We start from the raw sequence: 13059 nt of genomic DNA, 5'->3' as shown, positions 1-13059 counted from the left end.
TGTCCTGCCTTTCTACATACATGGCACCCTGCCCATAGGGCTAGCTAGGGCGTACTTTAGGGGTGACTTACATGTAGTAAAAGGGGAGTTCTGGGCCTGGCAAGTAAATTTAGATGCCAGGTCCCTGTGGCAGAAAACTGCGCACACAGGCCCTGCGCTAGCAGGCCTGAGACAGGTTTGAAAGTCTACTTCAGTGGGTGGCGCAAGCAGCGCTGCAGGCCCACTAGTAGTATTTAATTTACAGGCCCTGGGTATAGAGATACCACTGTACAAGGGACTTATAGGTAAATTAAATATGCCAATTAGGTATAAGCCAATCATACCAACTTTAGATGGGAGAGCACCTGCACTTTAGCACTGGTCAGCAGTGATAAAGTGCTCAGAGTCCTAGAGTCAACAGCGAGAGGTCAGAAAAACCAGGAGGAAGGAGGCAAAAAGACTAGGGATGACCATGCGTATGGCCAAAAGTCCAACAGGAGCCAGTGGAGGTTTTTGAGGTGCCAGGCGATGTGGGTCCTCCTTGGCAGGCTGAATCATCTGTAGTCTTCTTATGAGTACAGTGGCGGTGCTGGCGTATAGTGCATTGCCATAGTCCAGTCTGTTGGTGATGAGTGCCTGCGTCATAGTTTTCCTTGTGCTGAGGGAGAGCCACTTGAAGATTTTGCAGAGCAAGTGGAGGGTGTGAAAACATGATGAAGCGACTGCATTGACCTGGCGTTTCTTGGAGAGTTTGCTGCCCAGGATGATGCAGATGTTGCAGGTGTGGTCTTTAGGAGTGGGGGTGGGTCCAAGTTCTGCTGGCCACCAGGAGTCATTCCAGAGGGAAGTATGTCTGCCAAATATCAGTACTTCGGTTTGTCTGTGTTAAGCTTCAGGCAGTTGTTTATCATCCAGGCTGAGAAGCTCTTCATGAGGTTGTGGAAGTTGGTCTTTGTCATAGTGGGGTCCACTGAGAGTGAGAAAATGAGCTGAGTGTTGTCTGCGGAGGAGAGTATATTGAGGTTGGGTTTTCTGACTATGTCTGCGAGTGGTGTCAGGTAGATATTGAAGAGGACTGGGGGAGGAGCCTCATGGGACGCCACAGATGGTGTGCTTGGGTTGAGAGGTGCATCCCAAGAGAAACAGGTGATCCATTTGAGCGTGCCGTGGGTGACTACTATGTGTTGCAGTTGGTTAATGAGAGTGCGGTGTGAGATAGTCTCAAAAGCTGCGGAGAGGTCGACCAAGATTAGTGTGTCTGATTCTCCTCTGTCGAGTAGTGTGCAGATGTCGTCTGTTGCAGTGATAAGGGCTGTCTCAGTGCTGTGGTATGTTCTGAAACCTGATTGCAAGGGGTGTAGTAGGTTGTTTATCCGCAGGTGTTTTGTGAGTTGGAGGTTGATGGCCTTCTCTAGGACTTTGTCAGGAAATGAGAGCAGGGTCATAGGACAATAGTTTTGGAGTTCGCCACGGTGTGCCAAGGGTTTCTTGAGGAGGGTCTGACGTTTGTGTGTTTCCACACATCCAGATAGGTAGCTTTGGTGATGGAGTTGTTGAGGATGGTGGTAAGCTGGTGGCTGATCTTCTCTCTTCTGTGGTTGAACCATTAGTGGGAGCAGGGATCGGTGGGTGCGCCACAGTGGATGGTGTTCCTCAGTGGTTCTGTGTTCTTTGTACTGAGTTGTTCCTATGAAGTGAGCCGGTGGACAGCTGATGTGGTGGATAGGATGTAGAGGGTGTTGGTAGTTTGGGGATGGAAGTTTTTATGGATGTTTGCTATCTTGTTGGAAATGGTAGGAAAGGGCATGCAGAGTTCTTGTGAGGAGGGGATCATGTTTTCAGTGGCTGACTGGCAGGTGAACTCTTTAACAATGGTGAAGAGTTCCTTGGTTTCAATCTGATGTGTCAGGGCCTCCTTCTTTGTAGCTTTGAGTTGGCTGTGGTAGTTGTTCAGGGCTGTCTTGAAGGTGGCTTGGTCTGTGTTGCTTCTACTGGTTCACCACTTTGTTTCCACTTGTTTGCATTGGCGTTTTGCGTTGCTAAGATCCGGTGTGACCCAGCTGGATCATTTGTTCAATTTGTGCATTCTGGCCAGTTTGGTTGGGTGCGACTAGGTGGGCGGCGCTGGAGATCCAGGAGTTGAAGTCATCTACTGCCTGACTTTTCTGTCACCTACACACCTGATTAACATTGGCTCAGTGGTGATTAGCGGCAACTTTCTGATATGCCAATAACAGGAAACATTAAGTTAATACTCACCACAGATACCTGCTGTGACATGTAGTTCACAGGTTTGTGTCTCAGCAAGGCTAAATCATGTCCATTTTGGATGCAAGGGCATATTTTTTGCTAAGAAAATAGTGCTTAATGCTGAGACTAAGTTGGGGGGAAATCCTACTCCAACAGCACATTCTGGGCCTGATTTACATCTTGGCAGAGGGTATACTCCGTCACAAACATGACGGATATCCCATTCACCTGATTTTGAACTCCATAGGATATGGGATAGTAATATGGTGGACAACATATCCATCATGTTTTGATGGAGTATTCCCCTTCACCAAGATTTAAATCAGGCCCTCAGTCTTCTTAGTGCAAAATGCATTCTTGCGCCCAGGTTGGACGCAAAGGTGGCATTTTCCACTAAGAAAATAGCACTAAATACTGGGAGTAAGTTGGGGGTAGATTCTCCCCAGGAGCACATTTAGCGAGCATGAATGGGTAGTGTGGCAAGCAGCCTGACCAAAAGAGCAGATTGCAGTACACTTTTCTATATAAATGATTGCTAACCTACTATACATTCATATGAAACAAAACAAACACACTGGAAGACAATTGCTTGTATCTCAAGCTGTTCGAATCCCTTCTATCTCAAAACCTGCAGTACAATTAAAATGTAAAATTGCTGATTACCTCCTAGGCATTTAAAATGTAATTTAAAGAATAAAATAAAAGGTGTACTTTTACTTGTAGTTAGAGTCCTCCTTTAATAAATGTGTTACTGGCATTGATACATAATTATATTATTAAAATAATGTTTTTCACATATCACATTTCTGGTTGTGAACATCTGGTCATTCTACTTGCAGCTGAATACCTTTCTCACGTTTTATGGGCATGATAGGACTGAAAGGTGAGAAGCTGCTGTGGAGTGTAAAAAAAATCACACACTCTTTGGGTTTTCTTTTATGGCTTCATCCTTGCATGCTGAAAACAGAGAGTGAGTTGTGGCCAGCCTGCAGATATCAAGAGCTGGTCTGCAGGTCTCCTTTCCTTTCCAGGGAAAACAGGGTCCCAATGGTCTTCCTCAGGGGAGGAGGATGGTCAATGATTATTTTGCCCCCATGTAGTCGGTGCCGCTGTTTATGGGATTAAGCTGGTCTCCAGACCTTCCTTCCCTTCAAGAGGGGGCAGGCCCTCACTTGTCTTCCTGGGTTGGGGGGGTCTTAAAGATTATTTTCCCCCAAGTAGTTGGTACTACTGCTCATGGGATTCACAAGAGATCTGAGGAGTACTGTAGAAATCTGTACAGTTGTAGATTTCTTTCAATAATCTACGTATTGGGAGAATGTGTATATTTAAACCTCACAGAAATTATCATTTGCACAGTTAAAAAATATTTTTTTGTTTCTCCATTAACAACATATTTGTTCTCTATGGAGAAATCCCTTCTACTACATATAATTAAAAATGAGGAAATTCCTTCTACTTTCTCTCCTAAAAATGATTTATTCCTACTTATCCCAGGCCTAAATGTGCATGCATCTCCAGAGAGGGAAACTATCTGCTAGAGATATGTGAACGTTCAAAAATGTATGGATTTGTAGGCAGGACATATACAAATGCCCACAAATCCACTCCTGTACACATTTTAAGAATTAGAAAAACAAAGATGATGTCAATAATTCAGCACCTTGCACACATAAAACAACACCAATCCCATTTGTATGAAACATGGTTTGGAATTTTCTTTTACAAAAATGTCATTTTGCACATCTAAATTCAATGTACATGTGCAACATAGTTTTCACATCTGGCCCTAACACAAGCCTGTTTCTTGAGTTCCCAAGACACTGTCATTCCTAACTGTCAGCATTTCCTGCCCAGCGTATATTACGAGGCCAGTCATAGATCTTTCACTAACGTAATGTGTCCTTAGAAACCAATCATTCCACATTGTGGGCCGCACTAAATCAATAATATTTACCGGCAACAAACAAGTCGATTGCTAAATCTGTAGAGGAGTGACCAAATCACTTTTGAAGGTAAGAGCAAAATGAATCATTTCCAGTCCATGGGGTACAGTATGTAAGAAGGCAGCTTCTCCTAGCTGTATTCACTTACCATCATATGTATAGATATTGAGGTGGCGCGGCTCAGGATAGAAACAAGAACAGATCAACGACAGCATGGACAGCTCCTTCATCTTTTCTTTGTAGGCTAAGGGAAAAACAAACACACATGTTCAGTATGTTCAGCATCGCTAAGGGCGTTTTTCTAAAGTAGTTCATTTAATATGCCTCCCTACTATGGACAAGATGACTAAAAAACATAACAGGACAATCGCTATAAAAAATACGATTGAAAACAATTGCTTAATTTCTATGAATAATGGACAAAATAAGTTAATTATAGCAGCGTCTTCACTTCAAGTCCAATGAAAAATACTTAGGACTGTGTTCTTTTCTAGCATTAATGAAAACGTTGATCTAACCGGCCTTGGAGTTTCTTTCTGATTTCAACCCATCACTTTATTTTTTTCATGATTCTATTTTGTGGGTAGAGCACTTCTATAAGTATTGGAGCATATTGACAGGCCAAACAGGTTGCCTTTACTGCGTGGGTGGTCCTATTGGTCCTATGGTCAACTGCACTCATTTTATAGATGTCAGAATGATGAGTACGAAGTCACCCAAGGATTCAATCCCCGGACATACCGATTACACACAAACCTGTAAAGTGGATGCATAGCCCACTGAGCTATCTCACCATTCAAAACATGGTCCAAGCAGGTATAAAATGTTAACATTCAAATTGTATAATGTATATTTTAAAAATGAATTTCCTACATTTTAAAACACCTAATGCACAGTCCACTTGATCGCTCACAAAATTGTGAAATTGTTTACAAACAGCAAAAGAAGAAACTGTTAAATCTCAATTTTCTGGGATACATGAAGTATTATATATGTATTTGCTAAAGAATCCCAAGTGTTTGGTGGAACTGATGGGAGGTTCTTTTCCTTTATGTGTCGGATGTTAGTAAAACTGTAGCCATGTGGTATTTGGGTTGAGAGGCTTGCGAGCTCAGAGTTCTCCATGAACAGTCACATCTAGGGTTAAGATTCCATTACCAAGGGTATTGTGCAGGCAAAGCGCCAGCCTTGGGATGAGAGGGCATTAATTAACCCATGAGACAGCTGCAGTGCTTAATTTGTGGGAGTGGTTGTGGGTGGTAGGCACCAGCACTCTTTTTCTGGCTCCTGGACTTATATTTCTTCATCAGACTTTGGTCCAGAGCACAATAGGCTGCACAGGGAGAAAAAGGAGGACAGAATGCTAGTAAAGGAAGAAGAAAGAAAGGCGTAAAAACATGGTCTAAGGTAGTAAGTAAACTGGGTAAGATGTGTAGGCCTGTGGAGGAATAATGCATGAGGTGGAGTTATTACTAGGCATTTGGCAGCACTGGTCGCGGGCTTGTATTAAAAATGTTGGGCCCCTTCAATGATTATTTCACCAAAAGAATCAGTAGCTATGAAGAACAAATGTGGGGCCTGTAATTATTTTGGTTTTGGGACACAATAATGGTTTTTGATAGGACAGGCAGGCTTCCTTTTCCCCAGGTTTAGCCCTACTGCCAAGTTAATATTGCATGTGTCTGAGGGAATCCAGTCAGTAACCAAACTGTGCTTTGTTTTCCCCTTGACTGTGCTTGTTACATCTCCTGTGTGCCTTACTGCTTCCTGCTCTACTCCCCAGGACCGTCTGCTTCCTGCTGGCCCCGTCTTCCATTGTTCTGCCCACCCCTCTCCACCCACCGACCCCGGCTTCCATCATGGCTGTCCCTTTCACTCTCTGCTCCCTGTGACTGCACACTGCCCTACTCTGTTCCCGTCTCACGTCCCCTTTCAGTCCCCATATGTATCTGTTCCCCAAACACTCCTACCTTTGTGCCCCTGAACCCAACCTGGACTCTACCCGCTCTCTCCTTCACTCCACCTCTGTGTCTCCTTGACCCATCCTCTCTCCCCACCCAGCAGCCCCTGCATTGCCTTCTCCACCCAATTGCTCTGGCGTTTTAAATTTAATTTTATGTTGATTATATAACTCGTTTTTAGAACTGCAAAAGAATGATTTTGTGTTTATGTGTTTTAGAACATCAGGGAGGCCTGTACCATTTTCACCCTACCAGTTGATCTCCTCTGTTAGACACCATATCTCATGCAGACAACATATCTTCCTCGGGACTTGCCAAGCAGTATAAAACAAATCAAACTAGAACAGTCAGGAGGGAGTTATACCAGTCTAAAGCACAGAGGTAATGCGTTCTCGCTTCCTGAAGCAGAGGTAATAGGAACACTGACTCACTGGGACTCCTGACAGCCCAAATATGGCGGCCTAGTCCAGGTTTCTAGAAGTCTATGTTCTGAAAAGAACTCTTCTATGAAAATCTACTTTTGTAAAGGAGGCTGCCTGCTAAGAAGTATGTACCAGAAATAATGCCTGCGAGACTCCCATGAGCTATGACTGCCTGGTAAGTGGGTATTGTCATCAAGATGAGCCAAGGTGAAGCCTATGAAGCATCACTGCACTCCATCTGCATTAGGACAATGTCTACTTCCTAGCAACCGCTGCCACGCGCTATCGGAGGATGTTACCGGAACATTGCTCATACTTGTCAAAATGAGTCACAGCAGCGCACTGTTTTAATTGACGAAATAAAAACTGGTGGATTGTGTAATGCTCTTGTGCTCACACCTTTAGCAATGGCAAGTCGGTTTTGAATCTGTTTTGAAGCTTTTGTACTTTAGGCCAAATCTCCTTAATATCTACAATGTCTGTGTTTTCAGTTAGAGCCTAATAACCTCTGACAAGAAGGATGATTCAGGAGTGGAGAGGAGCTTTGAACAAGCATTTCACGTGCATCATTGTTGTGTCGCAGGTACTCGTCCACAAATACCAAGCCACTGTCAGGAACACTAGTGACTTTGAGTGTGGGCTGGAATATCGAAAGTTCACAATACTGTGATCAGAATATCGAGGGAGGAAATATCGATAGGCTAGTTTGTTGAGATTTTCTACACCTAACTCCACATGTACATTCCTTGGCGATATATAAAACTTCAAGGTGCTTAGAGTTAGAGTTAAGAATAGTAAATCCACACCTCCCTCTGTGTACTTACCTGTTTGATATTTCGTCCCTCCATATCCTGTTAGCCATGTTAAGACATTATTTTAGTTTTGATGTTCCATACCACAATGGTGGCTGTGAAGATTATTTGGGTAATTTATCTCATGTGACTGTGATAAAAATTGGCATGGCTTCAGCCTCTTTCATCCATCGTGGACACCTCCATGAACACAATGATAGGAAGAATCGAACGGCCATAATGTCATGGTTTAATAGTTCAGACTGTGATGCCACACGGCAGTGGGCATGGCAGAGGTGACACACAGCAAGTCATAAGGACTTGTATTTTCCAAGAAATGTGCTCCACATAAATAAACGTATTTATAGATTCGGGTTTCTAAAATGAAGGTAAGCATAAACCCACGGTCATCGCCACAGAAATAAGTGAGGCTTAAAATGCAATATTTAGTTCAGAATACTGCTATGAATTATCACTTTCCAATGAAGATATTTGCATGTACTCGTGAAATTTGTGCTACCAGAACACTCAGCCCTGCCTGCATTGCATACATATCATTAAAGATGAATTATTAATTGGTTATTCCATGATATAATGACGTGTCCATCCATTGAGAATGCAGAGATGCACATTATTTAAATACTCTTTTTCTTCATTATTTTCTGTAGACCTGTTCATAAAAGGTGTCTGGCTGCGTCCAGCTTTTATGTTATATTATGTTAGGTGGTAAGTGCATGGCACAATGCCATGGTCTCTTGGCGTCCTCTTGCGCCTGTATAACATTGACAAAGAAAGCAAGGATGGAAACAGACTTGAAAGAGTGAGAGACGTGAGCAGCGAGGGTCTGGCGGTGGGTGAAAGAAGCTTGAGGTAGAATCAACACTACCCAGCTTTGGTATTTGGTACCCTGGACATTTGATAGCACCGGCCGCTGGCTTTTGAGTTGAGAAATTCTTCTGAAACCAGTACTTATTCTGTTACAAATTAAGCACTGTTGGCCCCCATACAGATCAGCTGGGTGTATCTTTCAATACTGATAGCTGTTTTCTAAATCAGTTGTGTGCAAGATTGTCAAACTTGTAAAGTACAGTTAATGAACTGGAGGGTTGCACTCAAAATAAAGACAAAAATCATTCATTTTGTCTCTTGAATGCCACTTCTGCAACAAGCTTGAGGAGTCTAAAAGAAAACAGTGTGCACATTTTCCGATTACAAATAAAATAAAATAATCAATTCCAGTTGTGATTTGTGAGCTTCCTTGAAAATGGAAATGTTTTTACTGTGCGGTTACTGGGAGTAACTGTATCCCCTCAGGCATTTTTTATAGCTCCTCAGACTAGAGTAAAAATATACTATATGCAGTTCAAACCATAAAATATACTGTATGCACTTCAAACTACATGATACAAAGTGCGTTTTTTTCTGAGAAGTAAACAAAAAAGCAGAACACCAGATTTGTTCCTGATCTCACCTCATTGAAGAGGAGGTTTATTTAGAGAGCGGGGCGAGATAGCGATGCATTATACAAACATCTCACACAGCCACAGCGAATGAGCATTAAAGCTATCAAAGCCCAGGGTTTGAGATGCAGAGACTGCTTTGCATAATGCCGTCCTTTCTGCAGCATGAGACACCTGCCGACTGCATTAATATTGTGAATCCTCCGCTCAGTCCCTGTGATGCACTCTAAATTCCACCCAAGGCGGAATCTGATCTATGAATAATGCAGTGACATCCATTTATTCAAATGATATATAATTCATGAATGCTGATGGCATTCCTCAATCCATGTGAATATAAGAGGTGTTCCTAGATACAGTAGTTTCTATTCGTTTTTTAAATACAAAGTAAGAGTCTGGGTCGCATTGTATTGGAAGGAAAGACCTAGGAAATCTATACTGTTGCAAATTTGTATCCATGTTATACATGCCATTGATGCTGTTCTCCCTATATTTATCATTGTCTTCAGCATTGTGTGAAAGTTTTTTTAGGTCTATATGTAACAGTACAATATATAGAATGGGCTTTGGGTTACCCTCATACTCGTAGTTAGTGACTTTCATGTCCATTTCTCTTTCCTGCTCCTGATTTGATGATTTTCATTCCTATTATTGGGTTTGCCATGACCAAGGAGCATTTTGGCCAGGCCCTTTTTGATTGGACATCACAGATTCTTCTAATGTTAAAACCAGACCTTGCTTTGCAATGCATATGAAGGACAATATTATCTCCTTCTCTGTCCCTCCCTGCTCCTACTCCTCCTACTCATCCTTCCTTTGCAATAAAATCAAACACCAGTGGCCACTTACACTCCCCTTCCAGCTCCTCGTGCTCTGAGCAACTCCTACCTCTGTATTGGAGGTTGGTCATGAGAACATTTTTTTAACATTTCCATCCATTTGCACACATAAACAGGTGTGCATGAATGACATTGTTCAATGAATTGTCATAAGCTTTAAGAAAATCCATTCAAACATACCTGCGGCCAATGCCCGTGCATTCATTGCAGCCATCTTTGAATGGATTTCCGTAAGGCATAAGAAAGTTCACTCAAAGATGTCCCCCATAGATGCGCTATCATCCTCAGTGGCCATCTTTGAACGTATTTTCTTATGTTCTAAATCTGTAAGTAAGATTGAATGAATGAAAACTTGTACCAACTTTACTATAGCCTTACAGCCTGCCGTAGTGGGCTAGATCAGCCGTTAAATGTTCAGCTCGGGCCTTTAACAAGGGAGCAGGCCTTTAATAGCAGGTATAGCCCAGCTACAGCAGGCTGTAAGGCTATTAGAAAATTTCACCCATACAGGACAGAATGTTCTAATTAGTAAAACAAAGGCCTCACAGAGATGGAAGGGGGTGAAATCCTCTAGGTCTCCATGAGGTCTTTGTTCACAACAACAGCTGTGAAAGGGAAACATTGGAATATTGGTGCTACAGGCTCCTAACAGACAATAAAAGCCTGGAGCACTCCATTGTCTTCAATGGAGCACTCAACATTCTAATGTTCTAATTAGAACTTCAAATGCACAATGGAAGATCTCAGATATATTACTCAATTTAAATACCTGCATTGCCCAGGGGTTTCTGGTGACTTATGATCAGCTGTGAGGAATGGTGTGTTGGTATTCAAACAGGAACTACAGGTCAGGCAATAAGGGAGTGGATAAGCCTCCCCAACACACATTATCAGAGTTTTGGAGAAAGTTGAATGGAGCATTCTTCTTGTTCAGACATAGGAGATTTGTACTATCCTTCATATTTTGAGATAGAGCACCCGTAGTATTATTCATATTCAGATACAAGATATTGGTAGCTTGCTTCATTTCCAAAATTTGGGATCCATGCTTCATCTTTAAAAATAGAAGACTTGTTTCTTATCTTGCAATAGGAAATATATGCAGCTTGCTTGTTTTATCCAGGTAATGAAGCTCTGGAAAGTGTTTCATATATACAGCTAAGTAAATGTATTCTATCCAGAGCTGAGGGTCTACAGTGTGCTGCCTGTTTAGAGAGGGGTATTTGGAACGAAAACTTACTTTAGAGTGAGACTGAAAGCTTTCTTCTTATCCAAAAAGAAATACGTTTTCCTGTGGATTATTTATCTGCGTACTACTTCTTCGAAAGGGGGAAGGGGGGGCATTAATCACATCACGTATTTCCCAAAGAGAGAAAAACAAAGTATACCACTGACCCAGTGGTGAATATCTTGAGTATACATTTTATCTATTTTTGGGGCTATAGGTACCCTCTCATCCAACGACAGAGGGTGCTGCATGCTTCTGATTTAAATTTAGGCCCCAGCAATATACCTCACATCTAGAGATGTCGGACTTTTGTAACTCTTACACAGAGAAGAGGTTTGCAGCACTCCTCTCAGAGAGCCATGAAAGTCTTACATTAAGGTTGGGCCTGCAGTAAGACATTTAGGTCATCATTATGACCTAGGCGGTAAATGCCACCTACCGCCATGGCAATGGCCTCCAAAAGACCGTCGCAGATGCTACCTAACGTCCGCCATATTATGACCGTAGCCAGAATTCCGCCGGAAGGCTGGCGGAATTCCGGCTACGGTCATGGGGGCGGACATGGAGATGGTTGGTGCAGTGTGTCATTCTGACCTACAGTTGAAGGAGACAGCTTCACAGGACAATGGGCAAGCATTGTTTAAGATTAAGAAGAATTAAAAAAGACATTCAAAATGATATTTAGTATGCATATTTCATGTAAGGAAAATGGAATACTTATGATCTACAAAAATGTAGGATCTAGCTGCAGAGTTTAGAAACCATTTGGGAGTTGACCTATTTTCTGCAGAAACTGCAAGGCATGCAAGGAATAGGTCATTCCAAAGGCAAGACGGAAAACAGGAGTTAGAGGATCTGTAATGTGGTAAGTACTGTAAGGCTTGGCTAAAGAACCCCTTGCATTAATCACTTCTCTTTAAAGCTAGCTTTTGTATAACTTTGTCAATGCCGGGCTGAAATTATCCTTTGTCCTGAAAGGCTTTAGCAGTAAGATTTCAAAAGAAGGGAAGATGCATAGATGTTATGCTGTTATGTTAACACATCATGCTGCTGGTAATAATTTACCTAACTAGCTGAAATTAAGGTCAATCATATTTTCTGCTTGATGGGTCAACCATACTGTATGTAGTTAAGGGTAACTGAAGATTACCAACCAGAGCATGGCATGCACTATATACGGCACCTACCGTACATCGCTTAAGCCTACAGTAATTACATTCACATTGATTTCTTTGAGGTTTCATCGACAACCCCATTTTGTTGCATTATGAAGGTTAACTTAGTTAGTATTGATTCTTGATGTGCTACACAGAGAGAAAGCTTGGCTCCATAATTGGATGTCGGTCATTCTAAGGGCAATGCAACTTCTTTGAATATTAGGCTCAGTCTTTTTTATGTCATATAATTGGATTTTCAAAGCTGAGTGAAGATTTGCAGTGTTCTGATGAAACATGATGAGGATCACCTCATCCTGTAATAGACCAGCATAATTCTACATTTCTATTAGGGAGATTGAAATGGGTTTCTGCACACTGCTGGTTTTTCAGAGTCCAGATGCTGGCTTCCAGGTTCAGAGTTTTGATAACAGAAGGGGAGTAGCTTCAGGGTGGGGGGTGTTTGAGGTGCTTCACCCCCTACTAAATCTATTCTCTAGTAAAATATTTGGGTGCAGGTGTTTTTAGTCGGTCATTGTGAGGAGTCTGCCAGATTTCACGTGGAAGTTTTACATACACACAGAGACAAACACACACACACACTGTCTCTCAACTATGTTGATTATTCTACCAAATATTACGTTTTAAGTACCCCTACAATCTGCACTCACTCTCTTTTCACCATCATTTGAACTCTCCTTCTGTACTGCTTCTCTTGTAATGTATTTTAACATGATATACAAGCATGGTTGTCGGAAAACCTGAAGCTCACACACCAGGGCTTAATTTGTAAATTAAAACGTGCCGGTGCTCAAAGCCCTCCTCTGAAACACGCGGCTGCTGCATTTAAATGTGCGGGCAGGGAATACTGAGGCAGCGTAACCCTGAAGCCATCTCGGGCCTCTTTAATCTATTTAAAGCCACTCTCTGCCCCTTCAGCGCACTCTAGCAGCTTTCTACTTTCTTCCTTTGTAACGCTTTTCCGTTTTTCTCTTCCCCCGTCTTTCCCAAATGTGTCTTTTGCTCTCA

General features: G+C 42.3%; 1 protein-coding gene across 1 annotated transcript in view; it reads right to left on the bottom strand.

Annotated features, from left to right (window-relative positions):
- The window catches only part of STMN2 (stathmin 2), a 107864-nt gene that overhangs the window by 34150 nt on the left and 60655 nt on the right, over positions 1–13059 (bottom strand). The window contains exon 2 of the mRNA XM_069220399.1: positions 4324–4419. Within this exon, the coding sequence (XP_069076500.1) occupies positions 4324–4419 (96 nt within the window). The remainder of the gene's footprint in view (positions 1–4323; positions 4420–13059) is intronic.

Source organism: Pleurodeles waltl, chromosome 2_2 (assembly GCF_031143425.1).
Source record: "Pleurodeles waltl isolate 20211129_DDA chromosome 2_2, aPleWal1.hap1.20221129, whole genome shotgun sequence".
NCBI classification, from domain to species: Eukaryota; Metazoa; Chordata; class Amphibia; order Caudata; family Salamandridae; genus Pleurodeles; species Pleurodeles waltl.
Note: the sequence above shows the minus strand (reverse complement) of the source record. Positions and strands in the feature narration are given on the sequence as shown.